We start from the raw sequence: 26,371 nt of genomic DNA, 5'->3' as shown, positions 1-26,371 counted from the left end.
CTGAACAACTAGTTTTAGCATTTAACCATGCTGAAAATTTTACTCACATATCTACCTTTTGCACATTTTATTTATGTTCAAAAGCTCTACAGGAGCTCTTTCTAATGGTATTTTTTTTCAAAATGCTTTTGCACATTTTATTTATGTTCAGTAGCTATTTCTAGCTCAAGCAAATCCACAAACTTATAAAAGGATTTATTATTTTTTACAAGGTCGTCTGTTGACTGCTGAATATAAAACCCCTTCAATATAGGAGTCGAGTCAGCAAAAAAAAATATATATATAGAGTACCGGCACCTCTTTTGGGCCACTTAAAGCACTGACATAAACCACGCGAGAAGCAGCTTCCACAGTGGTGTTTTTTCTGTCTAGGGTGCACCCCAAACGAGTATGTATGTAGGTCAATAAAAGGGGGAGGGATGTGACCTGAGGCTGAGCTCTGCTTGGTTGGTTTCGGATCAGGACTGTGTGCCCCAAACCCTCCCACTTATTTTGTAAACGAATTAATATTTATGTCTTTGACCTCATGTGATTGGATCATTCTTAGAGTCGCATAACCTCGTTGCAGATTGCCATGTAACTGCTAGATACAGTAATCAGTGAAAGCAAGTGAAATATCTTGACAAAAAGGAAATAAGGCGGACAGGTCGGGGTTTATCACTTGTACTGCATCCAGCCACCAGGGGGCGATCAATGAGCCAGCAGCCTCACTTTCAGGATGTATGAGGTACACCCAGTTTAATCAGTCATAGGCCCTGTCCCAAATGGCACATTCCGGACTTGTGGACTTTCTCAGACCACGAAGCTGCAGCTCTCCCGAAAAACAAAGTTTTGCAAAAGAATACCTTGGCAAACCCCAGTGCTGGGAAAATACTTTATAGACTGCTGAAACAAAAGTGGAATTGTTCTGGAAAAATACTATAGCGAATAAAGGGCACAGTTTACCAAAATCAAACATCTTTCCAATAGTAAAGTATGGTGGAGAGGGGACATCATTATATGGGCATGCTTTGCAACCTGAGGGCCTGTACCACTTGCCATCATCGAGGGGGTAAAATTAATTCCCAAGTTTAACAAAATATTCTGCAGGATAATGTCAGGGTGGCTGTCCACCAGTTGAAGCTCAGTAGAAGTTGGTTGATGCAGCAAGACAATGAACCTAAGCATAACCTTAACCTGTGGAATGACCTCAAGAGAGTGGTTCACACCAGACATCCAACAAATGTGTCTAAGTTGAAGCGGTTTTGTAAAGGGGAATGGGTAAAAATTCCTTTTAAATGATGTGCAGGTCTGATTCAGAACTGAAAGCGCTTGAAGTAATTGCTGCCAAAAGAGGGTTCAACAAGCTATTAAATCCAAGGGTTTACTTACATTTTCCTCCAGCACTGAATGTTTAATGAGTGTTTTTTTAAAAAGACACAAGAAACTAGAATTATTTGTGTGTTGATGCCCATTGTGTTTGTCTATTTTTGTGACCTAGATGAGGATCAGAACACATTATGGCAAATCACTATATATACAGTGAGGAAAATAAGTATTTGAACACCATGCTATTTTTCAAGTTCTCCCACGTAGAAATCTTGGAGCGGTCTGAAATTGTCATTGTAGGTGTGTCACAAGTCGGGGTGGACCCAGATGTAAATAAGGTCACGCCCCTTTTTCCACCTCGAGGAGATTCCCAAAGCCACCCCAATGATCGTTCTTAGTTCGTTCTCTCACCTCGTCGCTGAGTACAGCTTCTGGTACGTATGGTTCTCCTTCACAACGGGTCTCCTTAGAGCTCACACTGTTTTTCTCTCTCTTCCTCCACAGACGACAGCTCGTCGCTGAATACAGCTTCTGGTACGTATGGTTCTCCTTCACAACGGGTCTCCTTAGAGCTCACACTGTTTTTCTCTCTCTTCCTCCACAGACGACAGCTCGTCGCTGAATACAGCTTCTGGTACGTATGGTTCTCCTTCACAACGGGTCTCCTTAGAGCTCACACTGTTTCTCTCTCTCTTCCTCCACAGACGACAGCTTTCTTCCCTGTTGATGGACAGACTGAACAGGTTATGTTATATTCATCTCAAGGTGGCGGACTCACGAATACGGCTAGGCGTACTGCATCGACCGGCAGTGGTTTCCAAGATAGCGCCGGGGGCCAAAACCCTCTCGGCTGACTCGTTGATTCAACAGAGGGGCGGAAGTGTCACGCCGTCACACCCGGGTCGAGCGCTGCCCTTTCCTCGACGCCTGTTGGCAATCGACAACCGGACCGGGGCGCCCCTTTGTAGAGACCTCGGGGCAGCGGATCTCCTTCGCCTCTGACTCTGTGATGATAGACAACACACAGGTAAAGTAGCAATGCAACTGGTGATACTCACACCGCCAGCCGTACAGATCTTCACCGCCACTCCTAACACAAATCCGCCAAGCGTCCAGCTACGAAAATACTTCAGGAACTACTCCAAAATTCCAATGCTGAAACACACTCACAGCATAATCATACACAGGGTTATTCTAGGGTCCGACTTCCTCTTCAGCGCCCCTAGCGAGTGACTGGAGGCGGGGTACGTCTGACACGACACAGCAATCTCACTGCAATATACACAGCACCACTTCAAAGTGAAATTTCTACATCCAAGACTCACCCACCACGCTCAGTGCACACAATAGACGCCCGTCTTCCCTCGCCTCGCTCTGGGCAAGAATGTGGAGATGGTAACACGGCCTAGCAGTTGGTTTCCGTCGCTGTGGCTGTCTCACACAAAGATCCTGTGGCTCACCCACCACGCTGACTCAGGGGCAGGGCCACTCACTCTCGCTGGAAAGCACTTAAAAGATGTCCAGGTCAAATACATGCAAGGTATATTCAATGAATGAGTTCGTTTACTCACAACTGCGGTGCTTCTGTTATCTCGCGCTTCCTTAGGTGGACTTCTCCTACGATAATTCCAGCTACACAGATGGGTACTCACGATAGCACGTTCCTTCTTCTTTCACTTCGTTTATACAAGGTCAGTCTCCACTTACTTTTCAACCCGTAAGGTCTTTAATATCTACATCCGCCGAAATCCCACGATGCACAAAGAGAGAGAGAGAGAGAGTCCAATAATCCGACTAGCGTACCCGGCGAGTTTAACTCAGCGCTACAGCACACGCCAACACTGGTCATAACAACAACGACTTCGGGGTGCTCCTTTTTTAAAGATCCACGGCCTGCCTTCCTTTCGCCTCCTATGGCTCTGTCCTCTTTCCAGTCGCTTAGCGATCCCCGGATCAGCAGAGCCTTCGGGCTCTTCAAAAGGTGCGTGTCTTTGTTTGCCTTTGGCAAAGGAGCTTCCCCCGTGTCAGCCGCCGCTCGTGTACATCGCTCTCGTGTCAATCGCTTCCTCCTCTCTGTGTTCCAACAGAGCTATTTAAATGCTTCATCTTTCTGCAACCTCCAATCACACTTCGTTTCATTTATGCTTCACACCTGTGGCTCGTAAAGCCCTGATAGCGTTTCCCTGGAAACCAGGAAGTAAAAAGGTCCGTCTTCGTATGTGGCCCGGTGGGGAAACCTTCCGGGCGGAACCAAACTTCCCTAACTTTGGTTCCGCCCTTGGAAAAATCGTCACCTTGTGACAGGTGCATGTCCACTGTGAGAGACATAATCTAAAAAAAATCCAGAAATCACAATATATGATTTTTTAACTATTTATTTGTATGATACAGCTGCAAATAAGTATTCGAACACCTGAGAAAGTCAATGTTAATATTTGGTACAGTAGCTTTTGTTTTCAATTACAGAGGTCAAACGTTCCCTGTAGTTTTCACCAGGTTTGCACACACTGCAGGAGGGATTTTGGCCCACTCCTGCACACAGATCTTCTCTAGATCAGTCAGGTTTCAGAAACAAGGAGTTTAAGCTCCCTTCAAAGATTCTCTATTGAGTTTAGGTCCCGAGACTGGCTAGGCCACACCAGAACCTTGATATGCTTCTTAGAGAGCCACTCCTTGGTTATCATGGATGTGTGCTTTGGGTCATTGTCATGTTGGAAGACCCAGCCTCGATCCATCTTCAATGCTCTAACTGAGGGAATGAAGTTGTTACCCAAAATCACACAATACATGGCCCCGGTCTTCCTCTCCTTAATACAGTGCAGTCACCCTGTCCTATGTGCAGAAAGTGCATGCTGATGGAAGTTCTCTGAATGTTCCATTTAGATAAGAGAGAAACAGTTTACAGTTAGTGAAACACGTTCATGTGTTTGATGTGAATCAGAAATGCGGAAGCAGGGTGACCTTGAAATAATGTTGATAAAGGGCAGCCAACAGCTCTGACTTTGCCTCTTGTCTGTTTTCAGTCACACTTTGTGTCATCGCTGACGGTGGTGTTTGTGAATTCAAAGTCTCTGTCATCTATAAGAATTGATGACACAGCCGTTGATGACCCTTCCCTGAAGGTACTGGTCGCTAACAACAGCGACACGCTCAAGCTGCTAAAGATGAGTAGCTGTCCTTGACTAATCTCCTGCAAGTCAGTACCTTTGTTCTCCATGTCTGGCCCAAAATGCATTTTTGTTGGTGTTGCCAGTGTTTCAGAAGTAGTTCTGCCATGCATTGTTCACTTTTTGTTGTTAAATGTTCTGTTTCACTCAGAAGTGCATTGCATCATGAAAATAAGATGGGCTTAAAATACTATTTCATGTTGACTGCCAAAAATTATATTATGTCTGCAAATTTATATTAAATTGCCTCAATTTATCAATGTTATGAATGGACTCCCATAATACAGGCATTCAGTGCAATGAAATCAGTTTAGCCCTTATTCATGAATGCAAGCTTACCATGTAGTTTCTGGTCTATCCAGGCATCCTCTGTGTTGCAGATCAATGCCACGGCCTGCGGGAACTGGCACTTAACTACCACCTGCTGAGCAATGAGCTTCTTCTGGCCCTGTCCTTAGAAAAGAAAATGCACCTGGAGCGCCTGCCCAATCGACCTGGTGAGCAAGAACCCAGGCCAAACCCAGTTCCACAACATCAAGAAGAGCAGCTGAGACACTCTCATCCCCCACTCGCCGCATGTCAAAATTGTAATACATTTTCCTGTATAAAGAAGAGTCCGAGTCCTTCTTTCATGAGGAGACAGCCGTTGCATGTATTTCAGCCAGGCAGTAGTCAGCAAAGACATGTTTGGCCATATCGGGCTCCCCGTGTCTTGTGGACCTGGTGGTGTACTCGAATAGGCTCTGGATGAAGAATTGATTCGTACAGCAGAGCCTCACTCCTATTGGTATTTGTGAGTGGGGATTTATGTAGTTTGTGAAGATGTGTGGTGGTCGTCTGAGCCAGCTGTCCATCATGGAGAAAGTCCTTATACAACATTGAGCAAATCCACAGCGAGGTCTCTAAACATCTGGACCATATTTGATTCCCAGATACGATGCCTACGTGGTAGAACTGCAAAGCTGCCGTGTAGTTACCTAACATGAACATACAGACGTGTAGACATATTTACAGTGATGCACTTGTCATCAAAATATGTAGATATCCAAACTAGTCTACTTATTATTCTGACAAGCTGTCTGCATTTGGCAGGCATGGTAGCCATTACACAGAATTGGGTAATTAAAATATATCATGGGAAACAAAACATCTGACAACACATATGGAAAATCATTGGGTGTAAAAGGCTGTGAGCTGGTGTAGTATAAACAGGATTTGTGATCGGATCTGAGATGAGATGGGATTTTAATGCAATGTGTTTACAGTTCTACACACCAATGTGCAAAAGAAAATGGTTGTTTTTGTGAAGCTTATTCATACATGATATTGACCCTGTGGGATTTGCATGTACACTGTGAGAAAAATGGTACAAAGCTGTCATTGGGGCAGTACCCTTTAAAATTGTCCTAATATGCACCATTTAGGGACAGATATGTATACTTTTGGTATACATATTCAATATTCACCTCTTTTTTACCTTTTTTACTTTATAGCTTAACCTTTCTCACAATAAGCCATTCAATAAAAAAAAACAAATAATATTTTCTCAAAATATTATAGTTAATTTATTAAGTTTCACTTCAGTCAATTTTTAATAAATGTATTAATGTAATTCTTACATTGAATATGCCTTTGAACAGCTTAAACAGTTTTGTTGTCCTTGTAACAGAAAATCTATTCAGAAGTTTTTATGTTATAATATATCTAGAACATACATCCTGATCCATATATATTATATGTGTATATATAAATAACAAATGCACGGATATATCGGCCAATAATCAGTATCAGTGAAAAGCAAATTTAAGCAATTGTTGTTTAAAAGCAGCCGATAGTCATGGCCAATATATCCTGTCAATCAAAAGAGAACATAAAATATAATGAATTGTTTATCTGTGTATAGAAAATGTAAAGAACTAGTTTAATGTTCGATAATAATGATTGTTATATGAATGAATAACATTCGGAAATGTAATCTTCAGAATTTATGTTAATGCAAGTTAATATAACCACCAAACTATCGGTATTGGCCAATATGATTTTGAATAAATGGCTATCGGTAAAGTATACAGGCACCTCAGATTACAGGCACCTCATTTTTTATCCACTTAAGAAATCGCCACATTTTATTTTGTGCCACCATACTTACTCGTGTAACTACTCATGTAACAGTCTTTAAATAGGGAACACATGGAAGTGTTCGGTGGCTTTTAAGCTCATCACTGTTTGGATCCTAAGGAATGAATGGGGCTAGGCTAAATGCTAACACATTCACTACGCGCTGTACAAAGATGAAGTGCACGCATTGAAAAAATATATGTATGTATATATTCGTCTAAGTTGAGGTACGAACATAGTAAAATATTGAAAAACGGTGGTGTTTTCCTTTAACATATTTTAGCAGGCCTACCATTGTTTTGTCTTAAGATGCACACTAGTAATGTTTTTTTTTTTGTAAGGTATGTTTGTAAAAACTACTTAAATGCCCTATAAGGCCTAGTCCTGTATTATTCTAAACTGTGTCCGTGTCTCTCGTTTTTAGTGGTAATTTGTGTTTCTCTTAAAATATTTATGCTGACCTTCCTGTTTTACGGAGGGGTACTATTGTCAATGATGAGTCAACTGAATAGATTTTAACTTTTCATAATAGTTCATAATAAACTTATAAAATATAATGAATCCACAGTCAGTCACAGATCTGGCAGTTCTTTTTTAATAGTTCATATGACATTTTGTTCCTGTAAACCTAATTCATATAGTAAATTTTATTTAAATTAAATATATTATTAAATAAACAACATTTTAACAAAATAATTGTTTTGTGGTTTATCACAATAAAACAACAACAATTTACATTTTCCAGCCTATATATTTGATATAACATTTACATCTGGCATACAGTAATTATCTCTGATTTGCACATTTAAAACATATGAACAGATAATTAAGGGAATTTATTTTAATTAGGGGAATGGAAAAATGTGATCCTACTCAGCTGTACTATCTCCTATTGAAAATAAATGAGTAAGTAGAGAGCGTTTAAATAAATCTTTAGTTAGTGTCTGTATGCTTAAATAAAAGATCTGCTCTTCTCTTCTGATATTCAGACTTCAACCATCTTGTACTGTTTCTCTCCCTAAATGGATGATCATGTTTGCAGTTCATCATATCACCACTAGATAGCAGAATGCATCCGTCAGAAACAGCCCTGACATCATTACATAAACATGACTTCTGCTTCTGCAACACCCTTTATTTTAAATACATATACCGAGCTTTGGCTGCAGTATGTTACACACATGCTACGAGGATGCAGAAAAGAGACAAACTCGATCTCTCTGTCTGTGAGATCATCACTGACCCCATCACGAGCGAAGAGCGTCACACACACACGTCAGCGACGCAATTAAATATTCAAATACAGACGCAGGAGCGTGTCATCTGTGTTTGTGTGCATGTTATACACAGACACAAACAGACAGACAGACGCAAGCATGCGTTTGTTCAAATACAACAGCCATTAGGTTTATTTATAATGATTTCAAATGACAAGAAGATCCAGCCTCCTTATTATCACAGCGATGCGCGTGTTTCTGTCACCACGCACGCGCTCTGAATACGAACGAAGATATTACGTAACATCTGCAAACCTCAATTATTAGATGAGAGCATACAAATGTCTGCATAACAACAGTAAGTAGGTTTCACACACTTTAAATTAAAGATTCAGAGGAGAAAACATTCAGGTGTATTGAATTGAAACACAGCATAGGCAACGTGTGATGTTTATGCAGATGCTTTGTTAGGATTCAAAATTGAAATGCACAGCTTCAATGCATTTAAATTATTCCTGGGCTAAACCAACACGAGCTCGTGCCGCCCCGACACTCTTCGTTGGTGCATCGATGTGTGCAAAACATACATATCAGTTTTACTTGTGCCCTTTGGCAGGTTTTTCTATAATGAAACATTCAAGTTTTTCCATGTTTTCGTTCTCTTATTCAACAGCAGTGTGTGTGGCGTGCTGGTGTGTAGTTCACGCGCTAGCGCACGGAGAGGATGCGTGTGAAGGAGAGGCGCACGTGTCTCGCAGGCCACGCCACTTTTTGATCTTCTGCGCGCGATGGGAGGGGGAAAGGCGCTCGAGCTGCCGCGCGCTGAGGTGAGAGGAGGGAGCCAGCGTTCCCCTTAGGACATGATAGGTGTACCTGGAAAAGACCAAATATTAAATGTAACTAAAATCAACTATGGTTTTACTATAGTAACCTGTTTAACTATGGCATTTGTAGTAAAACAATAATACAAATGATAATCATTCTAGCACAAAACATGCTTGTACTTTTACTATGATAAAATAATGATAGGATGTACCTGGAAAAGACCAAAAGGTAAATGTAACGAAAATCAACTATGATTTTACTATATACAAATAATGTATACATAACGTTCTCTAAAGTTTTTTTTGTTATTTTTTGGAACCGAGAAGTAATGTTCCCATAATGTTGCAGGGTGGTTATTTTTAAATAACCTAAAAATAACTTATACATAACGTTCTCTAAAGGTTGTTTCTTGGTTATATTGTGGAACCATAAAATAACATTCCCATAATATTGTAGGGTGGTTATTTTAATATAACCTAAAATAACTTATACAATACGTTCTCTAAAGGTTATTTTTTGGTTATTTTTTGGAACCATAAAATCTTGTTTCCATTACGTTGCAGGGTGGTTATTTTAAAATAACCTAAAATAACTTATACATAACGTTCTCTAAAGCTTATTTTTTGGTTATATTTTTGGAACCATAAAATAACGTTCCCATTACGTTGCAGGGTGGTTATTTTTATGCAACCTAAAATAACTAATATATAACGTTCTCTAATGCTTGTTTTTTGTTATATTTTGGAACCATAAAATAATATTCCCATAATGTTGTAAGTTGGTTATTTTTAAATAACCTAAAATAACTTATACATAACATTCGCTAATATTTTTTTTGTCATTTTTTGGAACCATAAAATAACGTTCCTATAACGTTGCAGGGTGGTTATTTTTAAAGAACTTAAAATTAACTTATACATAACTTTTTCTAATGGTTATTTTTTGGTTATATTTTTGGAACCATAAAATAACGTTCTCATAACGTTAGTTTTTAGTTTCAAGAACGTTATTTTCAAGGTTTGCAAGGAATGTTTTCATTACGAAAAATAAAAAGTTATTTTAGTTATAGTTTAACATTCTCCTAAAGTTAGAATAACCTTCTCAATCTTACCCTTACATTAGGGTTTTTGTAAAGAAAACTTTATTAACTTAAAATAACGTTCTGGAAACAAAAAACGAACGTCAGGGGAATGTTAGATGGGGAGTTTAACAATATTATTTATAGTAAAACAATAAATGATCATTCTAGCACAAAACATGCTTGTACTTTTATTCTAATAAAATCCTGGTTGTTTTGGGCTTTTTATCTTATAAAGCTATTTAAATAGTAATGCAGTAGGAACTGTATCATAAAAATAAATAGATGATATTGTGTTTGAGCAGTGGCAGCTGGTGACTGCTCATTCGAGGGGCGCTAATTCAAAATAAGTGTTCGGAGTGTCATGTGTGTGGTTCCCTTTTCCAAAATATGTGTCCTGTGTGTCGAGAGATCCTGTGTGCATCACGTGCCCTATCAAAATAAGTGCCTGCTGCACACGCGCCAAAACCGTCCATGACGAAAGACACACTCACATTCACAAAATACACGCAAGACACTCCCTTAACTGTTAACTCTGATTGCGCATGAGATTATGCGAGTATCTGGCAAACACGAGGCGTCTCCTTCATCATAAACCCTTTAGACGTGTCTGCAGCAGGCACTTATTTTGGCAGGACATGTGATGCACACACGATCTCTCAAAGGGCAGAACACATATTTTGAAATGACGAACCACACACATGACGGGCTACATACATGTTGTGACGAACTTCACATCGTGCGCACTCAAAAAACGAAGTCACCAGCCGCCACTGTGTTTGAGTTCACTGAATTGAAATACCGTGGCAGCAAAGCAACAACAGTGGTTAAAATGCAGACGAGGTAGAACATTGGATCGGCCATTTGAACGTGCATGATCCAGTAGGGGTCAGATGGAGGGTTGCAGCTGATGCAGATGGCACTGTAGGCCAGAGTCACCATGAAGTACACAAGCACGCTGCCTATCATGATCACCCAGTGTACCACTGTCTGTAAGTCAAACAAACATATCTACTATAACACTGAAATAAGTAGATTTATTATTCTGTCACATATCACAACTTAAAACTTCAAGTACAGGAGTGACCATACAACATCTGACGTCGGTCCAAAACTAAGCTACAAAAATGACTTCTTGAAGATAACCGCCCTCACATGCAAATATTAAAAAACTTTAAGATATCAAGGTTATATTTTCACATAATGATTTTATGTAGAAAACAGCAAATCAATAAAAATAACTAGCTGGGTTGACTAATGTCAGTGTTGTGCATGTAATAGTTGAGACAAAAGTCGAACTACTATAAAGTCAACGTCATGAATAATGAATATCAATAGATTAATGTAGTGTTCTTAATTTCTGCCAGTACAGAGGAAACTTACCCAGCTCTTTATCTCAATCGCCAGATGCAGGATGATGGTGAACAGAGAAATCGTGTTCATAGGAGTACCAAATGAGAATATGCCGATGTCTAAACCGTTGTACGTCTTGAGAAAGTACAAGCAGTGATCAGATACAGTAACACATTCCTCCAATATCTTACATAAAGATGACACATGAAACAAAATGAGGCAGATGTAACTGTCTTCTTACCCAGTAAGGAATGAAGAAGCAAACTAGACTCTGATAAAAAGCATCAAGAATAGCAATCCAAAACGTTGAACGCTTGTATCCCTGTAATCAAACATTTTAATGTATTAAAAGAAATGCATTGACTATTAAGCGGATAACCAAAGATAATGTAAATTAAAAAAGATGAATCAGTGCACATATCAAGGTCACAAATGCAAAACTCATACCTTTAATATATAAAGTATTATATATAATAATATATATAAATATATATATATAATATTTTATATATTAAAGGCATGAGTTTTGCATATATATAGTTTGTGTGGATGGTTCAGGAATACTCGGGTCACTATAGATGGTTTCATTGGACGCAAACGCATAGTCGCGGTTACGCACCTGAACCAAAGTGAACATCTGGTTTGTATGTATTTATTGGTCTGACTAGTGCCTAAACTGACCTCTGAAACAAATATCTTGTCGAAAATGAAATGTTTTGGTTTGCTAAAGACGAAGGGATGTGATGAGCATGGATCACAACTGTGCAGAGAGGTTTGAGAGCCAGGCAAGAATTCAAGGACTTGAAGCTAAAATTGTATACATTAATTTTACACATGTTTGCTCAGTTTAATAGTTAATATGCGTTAGATATGATAAATGAACAAAGGTAATTTACTTGTCATTTATTTCCCTTATTATCAGAAATTACTGTTCAAGGATTTTGTTGTTATTGATTCTATGTGGAGGTCTACCAGAAGTTGCGTTTAGTCCACAAATGCTGTTTGTTTATATTGTTGCTGCTGAAACCGTCTATAAAGCAAACTGTTATATTTATGATGAGAAACAAGTCAGTTATTGCAGAAAATGAATTGAAATAGTTCCCCTAATATATCAAATACAATCTAAAACAGGTTTGACCGAATACCATAATTTCTATAGATTGAGTACATTGTGTAATAGTATATTTTTATAAGGGACATCTAACCTCTGTGTGCTGTCCTCTTCTGTATAGCTCAGGTAGACTCAGTAGGGTGGAGTCTGACACCTCCTTGTCCATAATCCCAAACATAATGGGAGGGGCAGATGTGAAGATGAGGTTGAAGAATATCATTAGCCAGTAGTCAATCATAGCTGTGGCTGAGAACCCACAGAAGAACTGATACCAGAACAGAAGGTTCACATACGCCTGTGTAAGATCAAACAAAATGTAAGACTGGATACAATATTTGTCGTATTTAAAGGGGACATATCATGAAAACCTGACTTGACTTGAAGTGCTATAATTGGGTCCCCAGTGCTTCTATCAACATAGAAAATGTAAAAAAATATAAACCAAGTAACTTAGTTTTGGTAAACCATTCTCTGCAAGCATGTGAAAAAAATCAGATTTCGCTCCGGTTGTGACGTAGAAAGCGGGTCTTACCACCCCTTGACCTGCACTATCCAACCATGGCACCGCCATTTAATGCAGAAAGAAAGAGAGAGATAAATAATTGACAGCATAACTGTGTTTCAATTTCAACAACCCATCATTATGGTGATCAGTGTTTGCATAGCTCATTTGCTTTTACAAGGACACACAAAAACAGCACACCTATAAAGTGCCAATTTCAACATGCTAAAATAAATGATCTGTGGGGTATTTTGAGCTAAAACTTCACATATGCACTCTAGGGACACCAAAGATTTATTTTACATCCTAAAATCTCATTATACAGTATGTCCCCTTTAAAGATATAAAGGTTGTAACTTAATGTAACAAAACATAATCACTTTAAATTTCCTTAAAGAAATAAAAAAGGCAGTTTGTAATGTACTTTTTCAAACTAAATGTTAATTTTCTAGTGAAATCGTGACTTGTCTCTAATACTCATGAGACAAAAAGTACAGATTTCACTTGAGCGACCCTCGTATAAGAAAACTGTTTGTCAAAGTTATAATTACCACATTTTTGTAGAAGAAATAGATGACCATATTGGCCAGTCTTGAGTAGCACCAGTGTCCGTGAACGAGCAGCAGTCTCTTTAAGTGTTTGAAGCGAGTGATTGCAAAATCACTGGCCATCACCGCCTATAGAATATAACCACAGCAGTTACCACAACAGATCCAGTCGATAACGTGGTTTTATGTATTGATGGATCACTCAAGTGCTAGGTAAAGATATTTTATAGAGCAAAACACAGACCTGCATCCCCTCTTGTCCAGAAACTCCAATGCCAACGTCTGCAGCCTGAATCATGTTGACATCATTGGCACCGTCACCTGAACGTCCACAAATCATTAGATATTATACTGTATTCCCCACCAGAAATCACTTCACAAAAGCGATGTTACCCGAAACACAAATGATTTCCCAAACCCCTCCACCTCATATCAGAGCTTTCATTACCTATGGCGAGGGTCATGACCCTCAATTTGTGCCGTATCAGTTTAACCACGGCGCTCTTCTGCAGCGGCGTCACTCTGCAGCAAAGCACCGCCCGGCAGTGTTTGCAAAGCTCCACAAACCGGTCCACCAGTTCGTCTGACATTGCCATGTGTAAGGTCGACCCATCTATCACCAGACCAATGCTGGGCTCCATCAGCGGCCCAGTAAATGTGGAGTTATGACCCCTGAACTGCGTATCCATTTCGGCTGATAGAGTTCTCCGTCTTACCTCTCCCAGCGTGTCTTCTAATCTCATTTTACACACGGACTGCAATGAAACAGTGAATTTGTTGGTCTCCAAACAAACATACAGAAACGCTGTCATATTTTACTAAACATCCAGCACCTTTATATATATAAAAAAAAATGTAAATCATGGGCTCCAAAACTGAAGGTCCAAAGTTTGAACCCTTAATGGCTGTAAAAGTAGCACGGCCCTGTTAGTCCTTACTCGCCAATAAATAGGCTTGGGGCAGTATGTATTGAGAGAATGATGAACAAGTAATCAAATGTAACTGCTTCGGCTCATGAATATTAATTAGGGTAGATAAATGGGTTACATACCAATGATAGTGTGACCTAATTAATATTCATGAGCTGGCGCATCTCCACATGTGCCGCTGCTATTTTAAATGTCTATACATGTGGTTTGGGAAATATCTGGGTTACGTCGAAACTACATTTTAGCTGTTGCCCATTCCACTATGTTACTTACAGTTTTCTTATTTCCAAACAGATTCCTATTTAAGAAACGAAACGGATCCGAAAGATGACGATAAATAATCATGTGTCGGAAACAGAAAGTGCAAGGCTTTAGATGCATAATTTAACAAGAGCAAATTCATGAAATGTGTGTAAAACAATATACGCGAGACTTCTGGAAGGGATTTGATTTTGAAATGAAACTAGAACGCTTTCCTGCCCTCCTCAGAAGTGTGAAAATGGGATTACAGTGAAGCTATATGAGGCATTCAGAATAGTGAATGTACTTGTTTTCTCAGCTCTCTTAAACACAGACTCGAGCAGACACAGAATGAAAAACAGCATATCTGACAAATCGGTGCAAATGCATTTACGTGTCTATATATTGAATGTAGAAGTTTAGTCTTGAGGGGATGATTGTGTGTTAACACTGAAAATATCTTTACTGTTCTTGTAGCATTTCATTAGCAGACAAAAAAGGTCCTGGGTTTGATTCACAGGAAAGGCATTAAAGGGGTCATATTATGAGATTTTAAAAAAAAATTTAAAATAAGTCTTTGATGTCCCCAAAGTGTGCATGGGAAGTTTTAGCTCAAAATACCATATAGATAATTTATTACAGCATGTTAAATTGCCACTTTGTAGGTGTGAGCAAATATGTGCTGTTTTTGGGTGTGTCCTTTAAAATGCAAATGAGCTGATGAAATGCAAACACTGATCACAATGATGGTGGTTTGTTGTAATTGAAACTCAATTGTGCTGTCAATAATTCTTTTCTCAATCCTTTTCTCTTTGCACTAAATGGCAGTGCCGTGGTTGGATAGTTCAGATTAAGGGGGCGGTATTATTGTAATTGGCCTTGCTACCTACCTCACAAAACAGGCGAAAATCGAAACGACCTAATTTTTCACATGCTTGCAGAAAATGGCTTACCAAAACAAAGTTTGGTAGAAGCACTGGGGACCCAATTATAGCACTTAAACATGGAAAAATCAGATTTTCACGCTATGACCCCTTTAAGGAAACACACGTACATTGGCCTGCATGGTATCAGATAAACAGAAAATGGGTTTATCACCTTCTTCATTGTGGTGAAGGTGACCACCAGGTCTTCATGATCTAGCAGCTTGCAGGAGTATGCGATGTTGATAGCCGTTTCAGGTTTGTCCCCTGTCAGCACCCACACCTGCATGCCAGCCTGTCTCAGAGCCTGGATGGTTTCTGGAACGTGCTCTTGGAGGCGGTCCTCAATCCCCGTAGCCCCTGTGGGCACGTGTAATAAAGTCATTTAAATTTTGGACGGTCAAGCTGCATTTAAAATTACTTGCTCTGCAACCCGTAACCCATAGTTTTTATCAAAAGCACGCAAAAGTCAGCTTTTGAATAAATCAAGAACTTTGTTGGGTTTTTGGTAAAACTGCCATGAAATATGCAGTATGCAAGTATGAAATATCCAAGTAAGGCAGTGGAGTGTAAGATCATTTTATTTGTGTTCTGAAATTTGTAAAACTGCAATATTACTCACAGGAAAAAGGTACAAGAAGGTAAAAAAGTTGTCACTGGGGCGGTAACTTTTTTTAAAAGTACACTTTTGTACTTAAAAGGTGCATATTGGTACCAAAATGGTACATATTAGGATCTTTTTAAAGTGTACTGTCCAAGCGTGCCGCACAAGCCCTGAAAAGTGAAGCCAAAACGTCTCGATCACCCCCCAGTGATTGGTCATAGTATAGGTCATAAACCCCGCCTCCCCCATGTTATTTAATGGGACTTGATGTACTGATGTAAATTCGAGGTTTGTTTTTAAAATAAGTTTGTTTTTAGTTTGTTATTTACCGTGTTTTACAGTTACTTCAAAAAGTAATGCATTACATTATTAAGTTACTCCCCAAAAAAGTGACTAATTGTGTTACTTAGTTACTTTTTATGGAAATTTCAATTTTCAATTTCAATTCAATTTTATTTATATAATATATTTATATTTTATGTAATTGTTTCAAAGTAATGCTTACATTACTTTTAAGTTACTTTTGCGTTACTTTTTCTTACTTTGCTGAGGCTTGATCTCTTTCAGGCCTTGCATGTGTTTTTTATGATCGCAAAAATGTCAAGCTCTGGCCTGCCATCTCAGTGCTCAATTCTACGTTAAAATGTTCGTTTAATTCAGTACATTATTTTATTTTTAAATTGAATTAATTAAACTGAAAAGTAACTTGTTAAAAAAAGTAACTCAAATATTAATGTGTACATTTATAAAGTAATGCGTTACTTTACTTGTTACTTCAGAAAAGTAATATTATTACGTAATGCGCGTTAGCCTACTTGTAATGCCTACTTGTAATGCGTTACCCCCAACACTGGTTATTTAATGATATAAAAACGGTGGTGTGACGTCATGATTGACAGCTGTGATATACGCATTCTGCGAGGGCGGGGCCTTAGTTCCTGCTCACTACTGCAGAAATCGCTACTGCGCAGACTTAAGATCCAAGATGTAAGCGCCATATCAGGACACTGGCGGCTTCCCTTTTCACCAATGGAAGAGAGCGAACGGGCATCGTCCATCTTTTTTTAAAGTCTATGGTACCATCCCAGTGATAACTTATGTACCTTTATTTCAACTACAACACAAAAGGCACTAAACCAAACACTGGCGTAAATTAAAGTGATTAGCTAAAGTTAAACTGTATAAACTGTCTGAATAACACATTCAGTCTAAAAGCGAGCCCTGAGATTTAAGTTTGTACAAACGGGACTGTGCATTTGAGTCTGCGTTTGTATATGACTTGTTTATTATTACGTGAATTCTTTATTGTTTCAAAGTCAAAAATACTGTCTTTAATAGCATATAAAGTCAAAGACAGATTTTACCCAGCAGGGTGAAGTTGTTCTCTATGTAGATAGCGCTCTCCATAAGTCGTTCCTCTTTCTCATCAATGGCTGCAATTGCCTCCTGTCTGATAGCAGACCAGGTCCTGTAGTCTTCTTCACTGATAACCTTGAGAGAAGAAAGATCTTGTCATAAACAAGACAGCTTTAATGGACTTAGTGAGACAAGGTAATACATTAAATCCAGAAGACTCACTGCTCTGAAACAGTTACCTTCTTGGCAAAACACAGCGTTCGTAATCCATCCCCAGCATACATGTCAAGGTCCTTCTGGGTTTTCAGAGCAATTTCTTTTTCTGCTTGCGACACGTCTGTGAAAAGATATTGAGTGTTTGCTTTAGAAAGGCCTTTTAATGCAGCCCTGCGTTTTCTTGCCCCATATGTCTCAATTTACTAAATAAAATAAACAAACAAACATGAAGTTCTTTAACATTAAAAGTTAACACAAGGAGTATTAATATTGAATGTTGCCATTCTTGCCATGTTGTTCTATAGTATGTACCATCATCTAACAATAAAACTAACATCTAGTGTTTCTTTATTATATTTAACCAAATTTTACTTTTATTGTTTTATCTAGTTCCTTAACCCAGTAGCTCACCCAAATATAAAAATTCTCTCATCATTTCAATATGAAATTTATAATTTGCTAAATAAGCTCAAAATATGCAAGGAATAATTGATGATGGGCCGTTGAATTATTTGAACATAATGCACACCCAAGGTGGTAATGCACCGCGGGTGTGCATTATTTTCAAATAACTTAAAAGACCGGAGTCAATGATTTTGTATATATTGTTCTATCCAATAATTTTGATATCATGAAGTTGATTAAACGATATGGATTTTTAAACATCACAATTAAACAGCTCATACAGAATGATCAATTGAAATCTTTCTTGATGATGCTTACTTGAAGAAACATTTCCAAGTCTTTCCATGATGGCTGAATCCGCCCCTTTAGTATACATGATGATTTCATTGGTGTGTGGGTGACGAACTATTATGGACATCCTCCTTCGGGTGGAGTCAAAGGTCAACACATCCAACACCTCAAACTTCAATAGCGTATTGTCAGGTAGCTTGACGGTCACATAATGTGGAGTCCGTTCCACCATGGTAAACCCATAAGCCTTAGCTGCATGTATTAGAGCGGCCTCATCTGGACTGTGGGCTTCGTAACAAACCTCGTCTGACCCCGCCAGACAGCGTTTATCTTGGCTTACACCTGATGTGACCTTCTCTCTTGTGATGGAGTATGGACGATGTTCTGTGACGTCCGACACGCTGGGACTGTGCAGGATGTCGGGGTCGTCTTCATCTATGACAAATGGATCTGCCAGTTTTTCCTCCCTTCCCTTGGAGAACTTCATAAAAGTAAACGTCTTTCTCGGAGAAGCCTTTCTGAACCAATCCCGCACCAGAGAAAATGAACCGCCTGAGTATGAGGAGTTACGTCTTGCTTTGACCTAGAAATGAATGTGTATTTAGCTGATTGTTTTTTACTTAATAAATTAAGTTAGATTACACATTTTCATGTTCAATTTGCAAATATTGAAATTGAGCCCATGTTCTTGCATATGCTGCATAACGTTCTACTAATCTCCATACATTGTGACTGCCTCTCAAGTTGTGATAGACCCAGGGTGATACAATCATGCTCCATTGGTAATCAACTTAATTATTGTTGACCCAATGGTCTTTGAACGTCTCGCCGCTACAGGTCTGAGGCCAGATATAATTTCCACCCCAGACAAAGTGCATCGCTCGGGGTCCTCAAGTGCAATTTGGGAAATTAGCAATGACCAGCAGCGAAAGATACTCGGCTTGGCTAAACTCCTCAAAGATTCGACTCATTACAGATGTGTGGGGTGGACATGGGGGAGAGTATTCATCTAACCGATGGAAAATCTAATTGCCTGGACCGTGTGAGCCATTGCTGCTTGCTGAAGAATTAAAATGTAGTAATTATAAAATGTACCACTGTGCACAAGCCAAAGAAGAATTAGTCATTCAGGGGCAGTAATAGAATATCTTGGGGCAACTAGGTACACAGTGTGCAAGAGGAATAATTTACATGGCGGGCTATTATTGTTATTATTTTGACGTGAGTGCGGTTTTTGTGCTTTGAGTCATGTCCCCAAACCTCTTGACTCTAGCAAGGTCAGGTAAGTCATTGTGCTCTTACCCTTTGTCTCTGGGATGTTACTGTGGAAACCAACACTGTGTTGCAGATGGCCAAGGACAGGAAAAAGTCCAGGTAGGGTCCGGTCTGGATCCTCGCCATTTGATGGTCCACTTCCAGCATCAACGTTCTGTCTGGAACCACTACTGTTTCCTGTTTTAGCAAACACAAATGGTCAGACACGGCGGTCTGTCAAAGCTCATGCCATGTCCGATGACATCATCTACAACAAGACCATGTGGTATTTTCCATAGGTGGAAAATCATAAGACTGTATGACAAAAAAAGGTGTAATGCTGTATGAAAATGCAGCGGGAGGTGAGACAATCTGTACAGTATCAGTAGTCCATGTTTAATGCCCAGCAGGCCCATATGTCAATGGATCGAAACAGAGCAGATCAGAGCCAATGTTGCTGTGCTTATAACTGAAACCAAACTGCTCGGCCATCTGCGGTGCAGACCGTGAGCGTGCAGGAGAACTGGAGTAAGATGGGTCATGTATAGTTGAGGGTACAACCAGGTATCTTATTTTATCGCAACTTACTTAAAAATTGAAACTGATTGTATTTTCTGACACACGTCTTGTTGGTGAACATTACTCCAAACAATAAGTCTTCTTAAAAAAGAAAAAAAAACACTAGACAGTAGCATTTTCTGATCATGTATATCTCACCAGAGTACTGCTGAAGGCCATGTCACCTTGAGCACCTGCAGCAGCTTTAGATCTGTGGCGATTGGCAGCTGTGTTTTGAGTGTTGGTGTGATTTTTGTCGGGTGTGTGGCTGTCTTGTAATTCATCCAGATAGAAGACTGGAGGAAGCTTTGTTTGCTGGTAGATGGTGACCTCCTCCTCTTCATTTGCTCCATTGAGAACTGCCAAGCGCGCAGCTGAGGAATGCAAAAACAAAAGCTTTCTTTACCATTAACTGCAACCTTTAAAAACAAACTTAACAAAACATTTCATTAAATAAAAATTTAAACTTTAAAAAAGTAAAGTAAATGAAACAATACAAAATCTTCACAAAGTACTACAGTAAATACACCAAAAGTTACATATATTGTTAAATAAATGTAATGTTAATACTATTATTAAATATGATCAAATAAATATACAAAATGCGAGTTGTACTTGCTAATGCCAATATGCTAGAGTTTTGGGTTTGTTTGCCTATAGCCATTGCTATACAGTTGATAGTTTTCTAAATGTTTTAAATATATTGCTTCGCAGTTGCTTCTGTGTTGTTGCTAGGGTAATTTTGTTGTACATTATGTGGTTGCTTACTGGTCTAAGTCAAAAGAACCCACTGCCTCAATCAATATTCTGTTCCCATTATATTGATAATGTCCATTCTTTGTTGTAGATCTGTGGGACGTTTTGCCTACTTTGATCAGGCGCTTGATAAACTCATCAAACCTACAATTTTTAAGTCATTGCACACCTCTCAACAAACATAACCATTTAAGGTATCATTCAGGTATGTGGTACAAACAGAGACTAACACAGAGATGAACACATAGACAAAACAGTTATGAACACAGAAACACACAGATGAACAGAGAAACAGAGGCTAACACAGAAATACACACAGAGACAGACACAAAAGCACATATGAACTCAGAAACACACAAATCAACAGAAAGACAGAGAAAAACACAGAGATAAATACAGAGACAAAACTGTAATTACACACAGAAACATACAGATCAACAGAGAGATAAGAACATAGATTAGCAGAGAGACACTGAGATGAACACAGAGATGAACACAAAGACAAAAAGAGATATGAACTCAGAGACGCACATATTAACACACACACACACACACACACACACACACACACACACACACACACACACACACACACACACACACACACACACACAGAGAGAGAGAGAGAGAGAGAGAGAGAGAGAGAGAGAGAGAGAGAGAGAGAGAGAGAGAGAGAGAGAGAGAGAGAGAGAGAGAGAGAGAGAGAGAGAGAGAGAGAGAGAGAGAGAGAGAGAGAAACACGCAGAGATTAACACAGAGAAAGAGAAAAAATACCTGATATGAACTCAGAAACTCACAAATTAACACAGAGACAGAGCTCAACACAGAGCTAAACACATAGAAAGAGACAAAAACAGAATTGAACTAAGAAACACACAGAATAACAGAAACACAGAGATTAGCAGACAGACATCGAAAAAAACACACCGACAAAAACAGAAATGAACAAAGAAACACAGAGACAAACGAGACAAAGACAAAAACAGATATGAACACAGAAACACACAGATTAACATAGAGATAGACAAAAACAGATATGAACACAGAAACACACAGATTAACACAGAGATAGAGATATAGACAAAAACAGATATGAACACAGAAACAAACAGATTAACACAGAGATAGACAAAAACAGATATGAACACAGAAACACACAGATTAATACAGAGATAGAGATGGAGACAAAAACAGATATGAACACAGAAACACACAGATTAACACAGAGATAGAGATGGAGACAAAAACAGATATGAACACAGAAACAAACAGATTAACACAGAGATAGACAAAAACAGATATGAACACAGAAACACACAGATTAACACAAAGACAAATTCATAGACAAATACAAAAACAGATATGAACACAGAAACACAAAGATTAACACAGAGATAGAGACAAAAACAGATATGAACACAGAAACACACAGATTAACACCGAGATAGAGACAAAAAACAGATATGAACACAGAAACACACAGATTAACACAAAGACAAATTTATAGACAAATACAAAAACAGATATGAACACAGAAACACAAAGATTAACACAGAGATAGAGACAAAAACAGATATGAACACAGAAACACACAGATTAACACAAAGACAAATTTAAAGACAAATACAAAAACAGATATGAACACAGAAACACAAAGATTAACACAGAGATAGAGACAAAAACAGATATGAACACAGAAACACACAGATTAACACAGATATAGAGACAAAAACAGATATGAACACAGAAACAAACAGATTAGCACAGAGATAGAGACAAAAACAGATATGAACACAGAAACACAGGTTAACACAGAGACAAACAGAGAATAACAAAATAAAACACAGAGACAAACAGAAAAATTAGGACAAAGATAATCACAGAGACCGAGAAACAAAACTGAAACACACCATTCTCAGCATGACAGTATTCAGTCCCCATGATGGTGCAACGCCGGAATACCATCTTGTTTTCTGTGAGGGTCCCTGTCTTATCTGAGAAGACGTATTGAATCTGTCCCAGGTCCTCTGTGATGTTCAGAGAACGACACTGGACAGGGGTGTCCAGCTCCTCATCATACAGTTCAACATCCTGAGTGATGAAGAAGATTTGACCCATCTTCACCAGCTCAATTGACACATACAATGATATAGGAATCATGACCTGTAGTAAAGCCCAGTAAGAAAATAGATAATAAAACGATCTTAAATATTGCCACTTTTCATGTTTAACCATCAAAAACCTACATAATGAAAACGACATAAATACAGTCCAAGCAAAATTCGACAGAGGTCAAGTACCTGTAGTAAGATAATCATAGTGAAGAACATGTAAAATCCTGCTAGTGTTGAAGGAATGTAATTGCCATTACTGTCAGGGACGATGTACGGGGGCATGGTGGTAAAAGTTTCCAACCAAATCGAATGACCTGAGAGTCAAAGAGAGAGAGAGATGGTCATATTTTATTCTTTCTACAGCCAAATTTATAAATGACCTCACTGTCGGCAGTACTGTATTTTAATACAGATATTCCAATAAAGCTTCAATGAACCAGAGAGATAGAAAGACATTAATCATTGCCTTTATAAGAGACTGAGTATGAGTGAGCTATTCTGGGCATCTGTAGTGTGTCCTTCTTTGTCTTACGTCTTACAGAGCAAAAAAGGGAACATGAGAATCGTGTAAGGTCATAACAGCACTTATTCTTTATCCTTGTAGACTACATCTTCCCGTATACTAAAGTAACTCAAGAGTAATGGAAACAGACCGCAGCTTCATTTGTTTTGTGCACGGAGTGAAAGTGTCATTTCGGGGCTTGTACTGTACGTTGATGTACAGTAATATACTTTCTGCTCGGTGTGTAGTGTGTGAATTCACATGGGGGATCTTCCTTTCACTTTACCTAGAGCTGCTATGAAACACATGAAAAATAGAAGAACGACGCAGAAGAAAACATCTGTGTTCAGCTTCCTCTCAATCTTGCTGCGTTTGTACCTGGGCCCGCTGTTGTTCAACATGGATTTGGTCTCATGTCCTGCAATAAATAAATTATCGTTTAAAAGCAAAAAGATCTGTTAAACAGAAATGACCGTTTATAAGCCATGTCACGTTTATAATTTATCAAAAGAAAAATAGGATTTCAAAATAGCCTTTGAACTTCCGTTGTAACTTGAAGCATATAAATAGATATGCCTCTGTTGGAAGCATTTTGTTAAAAGGTAAAGCAAACAACTTTAATCTGTCTGGTGTTGTAAATTGTTTGTTTACAAAACAGTTTTTCCCCATTTACTATCAGGATTATAAACTCAAACATGCACTTAATGTGGATGGCAATCACTTGGTTATTTTATTTCACTACAGTCACTTACTGAAATGTACCTCAATTCTTATAAAATGGATAGTTCCAGTCCTTGATGCTGACTGGTCAATAGATGTGTTTTATTTACAATAAATCACAGCTATGACGGCTGCACCCAATGTATCACTGGGCAGCATCCTTAGCAACGCAAACATAATATTCTGTTACTGTTTATAGTCGGTCAGTTTTTCTAGCAAAAGGAAGGCTTTTAGTTATTTTACTTCATGAAAGTTGTGTTGATACAAATAAATATAGTTTTTGTTTTAATATTTATATTGTGTGGTAACCTTTTTATAAAAGCAATAAGGTCCCACTAAACACAGGACATCGGACAGACGTGCAGATCATGTCTATATTGGGTCCGTCGGTCCATGACCAATTCTGGACATCTATTTAACGTCCAAACTAGGTCTACTATTTGGACGTCCAACCATGACCCTACGTGGACGTCATATTTACGGCAACATTTGACGTTTGAACTGGGTCATTTTTTGGACGTCATATTTACGGCAACATTTGACGTTTCAACTGGGTAATTCTTTGGACGTCATTTGGACGTCTGTGACAGGCCTATGTCTATATTACATGATTAGGCCTATAAAAATGTGTTTATTTACAAATATCAGGATTATTGTACCAACATGATTAATACTTACGAATAGTCTATATTATTTATACAGTACTGTTTTTTCTGCTTTCTTGAATTATATACAAATTCATCTAAATGTACAATTAAAAATCTGTAATTAAATGTGTAGTTCGTTATATTAATAAAAGTATATGATCATACACTGAAAAAAATGATTCATTGGATTTAATAAATTTTTTTAAGGTAAGTGGTTGCAATCAATTTATTTAAGCTACATTTAAACAAAAAAGATTAGTAACGTAAAATGAAATATAATTTTTTTGTTTAAATGTAGCTTAAATAAATTGATTGCAACCACTTACCTTAAAAAAATTGATTAAATTCAATGAATCATTTTTTTCAGTGTACTAACAATTGCGAGACTTGCTTGTAACCCTGAGATTGGTAGTTCGAATCCCGCGGCCGGCACGAAATGACTAAAGTGTTTCGGTGTTGGAATGGATGGGTGAACTGCAGAGACAATCATCTCTTTTTGCTTTTTTCATGTCTATTTTCCTTACACGGAGGTCCTACGGATGTCAACCTTTAGACGTGCAGAAGACGTTGAAAAAAAGACGTCGCCTGGCGTTACAAAACAATCCCTTTTATGGACCGAATTCGGACGTCCAAAAATTACATGAAAAAGACGTCATTCCAACGTCACTTTGCGCAGTGGGGTATATAATTTATAAAATATATCTAAATCTAATTTTTTTTCATGTTTGTCACACTTTAATGTTTCAGATCATGAAACTATTTTAAATATTAATCAAAGATACCATATTAAAGATCACAGAATCCAAACACACATGACCCTGTGTGAAAATGTGCTTACCCCCTAAACCTAATAACTGGTTAGGCCACCTTTAGCAGCAACAACTACAATAAAATAACTTGCAATGAGAGTGTTACAGCGCTGTGGAGGAATTTTGGCTCACTCGTCTTTACGGAATTGTTGTAATTCAGCCATATTGAAGGGTTTTCAAGCATGAACCGCCTTTTTAAGGTCATGCCACAGCATCTCTATGGTCTCGTACGGAACTCACTCCCGAAAATTTTATGATTGACACAGAAATAACCATAGCAACGTTCTGCTGTCTCGCGTGCTTATCACTCACAGTTTTGACCAAAATAATAACAGCATTGTGTTTTGCAATAAACCTCCGCCTTAGCGTTGTGTATTTTACGCTTTTGTGAGACTGCTTCACAGAGCGGAGCGTGCGGTCTTGCAGTGTTGCCAGGTCCTCGTCTTTTTTGTACGTAAATACCGTTTTGGCGCTTAACCGTTTATGGCTTTTGGCTCATGAAGCGATCAAGTCTTTGGTGTTAATAAAGTGTGAGGGTGCCGGTCCAATTATTTTGATCTTTGAGGTAAAGCATTTAGATTTATTTCGGTTTATAATTGGATTTTTCTTGTTTGCTGTGTTTTTTGTGAAAGATCTGGCAACACTAGTCAGCAAACGCTTGTGCCTCTGTCACTTTCTGAACCGTGCATACTTTTGCCCCTTCTAAGCATTTTTTTTTTAGAACGTTTAAACACTTGATTAACTACTAGTTGTTCAGTTCGGTTATGTACACACTGTGCAGAGTTTTTGTAAGTTCGGTTGTCACTACCTGCATTTTGCG

At 38.5% G+C, this 26,371-nt stretch overlaps 2 protein-coding genes across 2 annotated transcripts in view; one reads left to right on the top strand and one right to left on the bottom strand.

Moving 5' to 3' along the window:
* Positions 1-2,700: 2,700 nt before the first annotated feature.
* Positions 2,701-5,985, top strand: fbxl3l (F-box and leucine-rich repeat protein 3, like). Its single transcript, XM_073854616.1, is given in 9 exon segments — positions 2,701-2,848; positions 3,193-3,347; positions 4,332-4,476; positions 4,838-4,959; positions 4,961-5,064; positions 5,066-5,121; positions 5,124-5,247; positions 5,249-5,344; positions 5,346-5,985. Coding segments are annotated over 9 exon segments (1,032 nt in total). The 3' UTR covers positions 5,428-5,985.
* Positions 5,986-7,324: 1,339 nt separating this feature from the next.
* atp10b (ATPase phospholipid transporting 10B) overlaps positions 7,325-26,371 on the bottom strand; it is a 37,597-nt gene continuing 18,550 nt past the window's right edge. The window contains exons 5-21 of the mRNA XM_055178256.2: positions 23,662-23,793; positions 23,060-23,187; positions 22,670-22,922; positions 20,163-20,377; positions 19,494-19,643; positions 18,219-18,774; positions 17,519-17,616; positions 17,288-17,414; positions 15,495-15,679; positions 13,676-13,982; positions 13,472-13,548; positions 13,231-13,356; positions 12,272-12,472; positions 11,308-11,388; positions 11,097-11,201; positions 10,516-10,703; positions 7,325-8,683 (exon numbers count right to left, since the gene is read on the bottom strand). Coding sequence (XP_055034231.2) covers positions 8,512-8,683; positions 10,516-10,703; positions 11,097-11,201; positions 11,308-11,388; positions 12,272-12,472; positions 13,231-13,356; positions 13,472-13,548; positions 13,676-13,982; positions 15,495-15,679; positions 17,288-17,414; positions 17,519-17,616; positions 18,219-18,774; positions 19,494-19,643; positions 20,163-20,377; positions 22,670-22,922; positions 23,060-23,187; positions 23,662-23,793 — 3,101 coding nt within the window. The 3' untranslated portion in view covers positions 7,325-8,511. The remainder of the gene's footprint in view (positions 8,684-10,515; positions 10,704-11,096; positions 11,202-11,307; positions 11,389-12,271; positions 12,473-13,230; positions 13,357-13,471; positions 13,549-13,675; positions 13,983-15,494; positions 15,680-17,287; positions 17,415-17,518; positions 17,617-18,218; positions 18,775-19,493; positions 19,644-20,162; positions 20,378-22,669; positions 22,923-23,059; positions 23,188-23,661; positions 23,794-26,371) is intronic.

Source organism: Misgurnus anguillicaudatus, chromosome 16, assembly GCF_027580225.2.
Source record: "Misgurnus anguillicaudatus chromosome 16, ASM2758022v2, whole genome shotgun sequence".
Lineage (NCBI taxonomy): Eukaryota > Metazoa > Chordata > Actinopteri > Cypriniformes > Cobitidae > Misgurnus > Misgurnus anguillicaudatus.
Note: the sequence above shows the minus strand (reverse complement) of the source record. Positions and strands in the feature narration are given on the sequence as shown.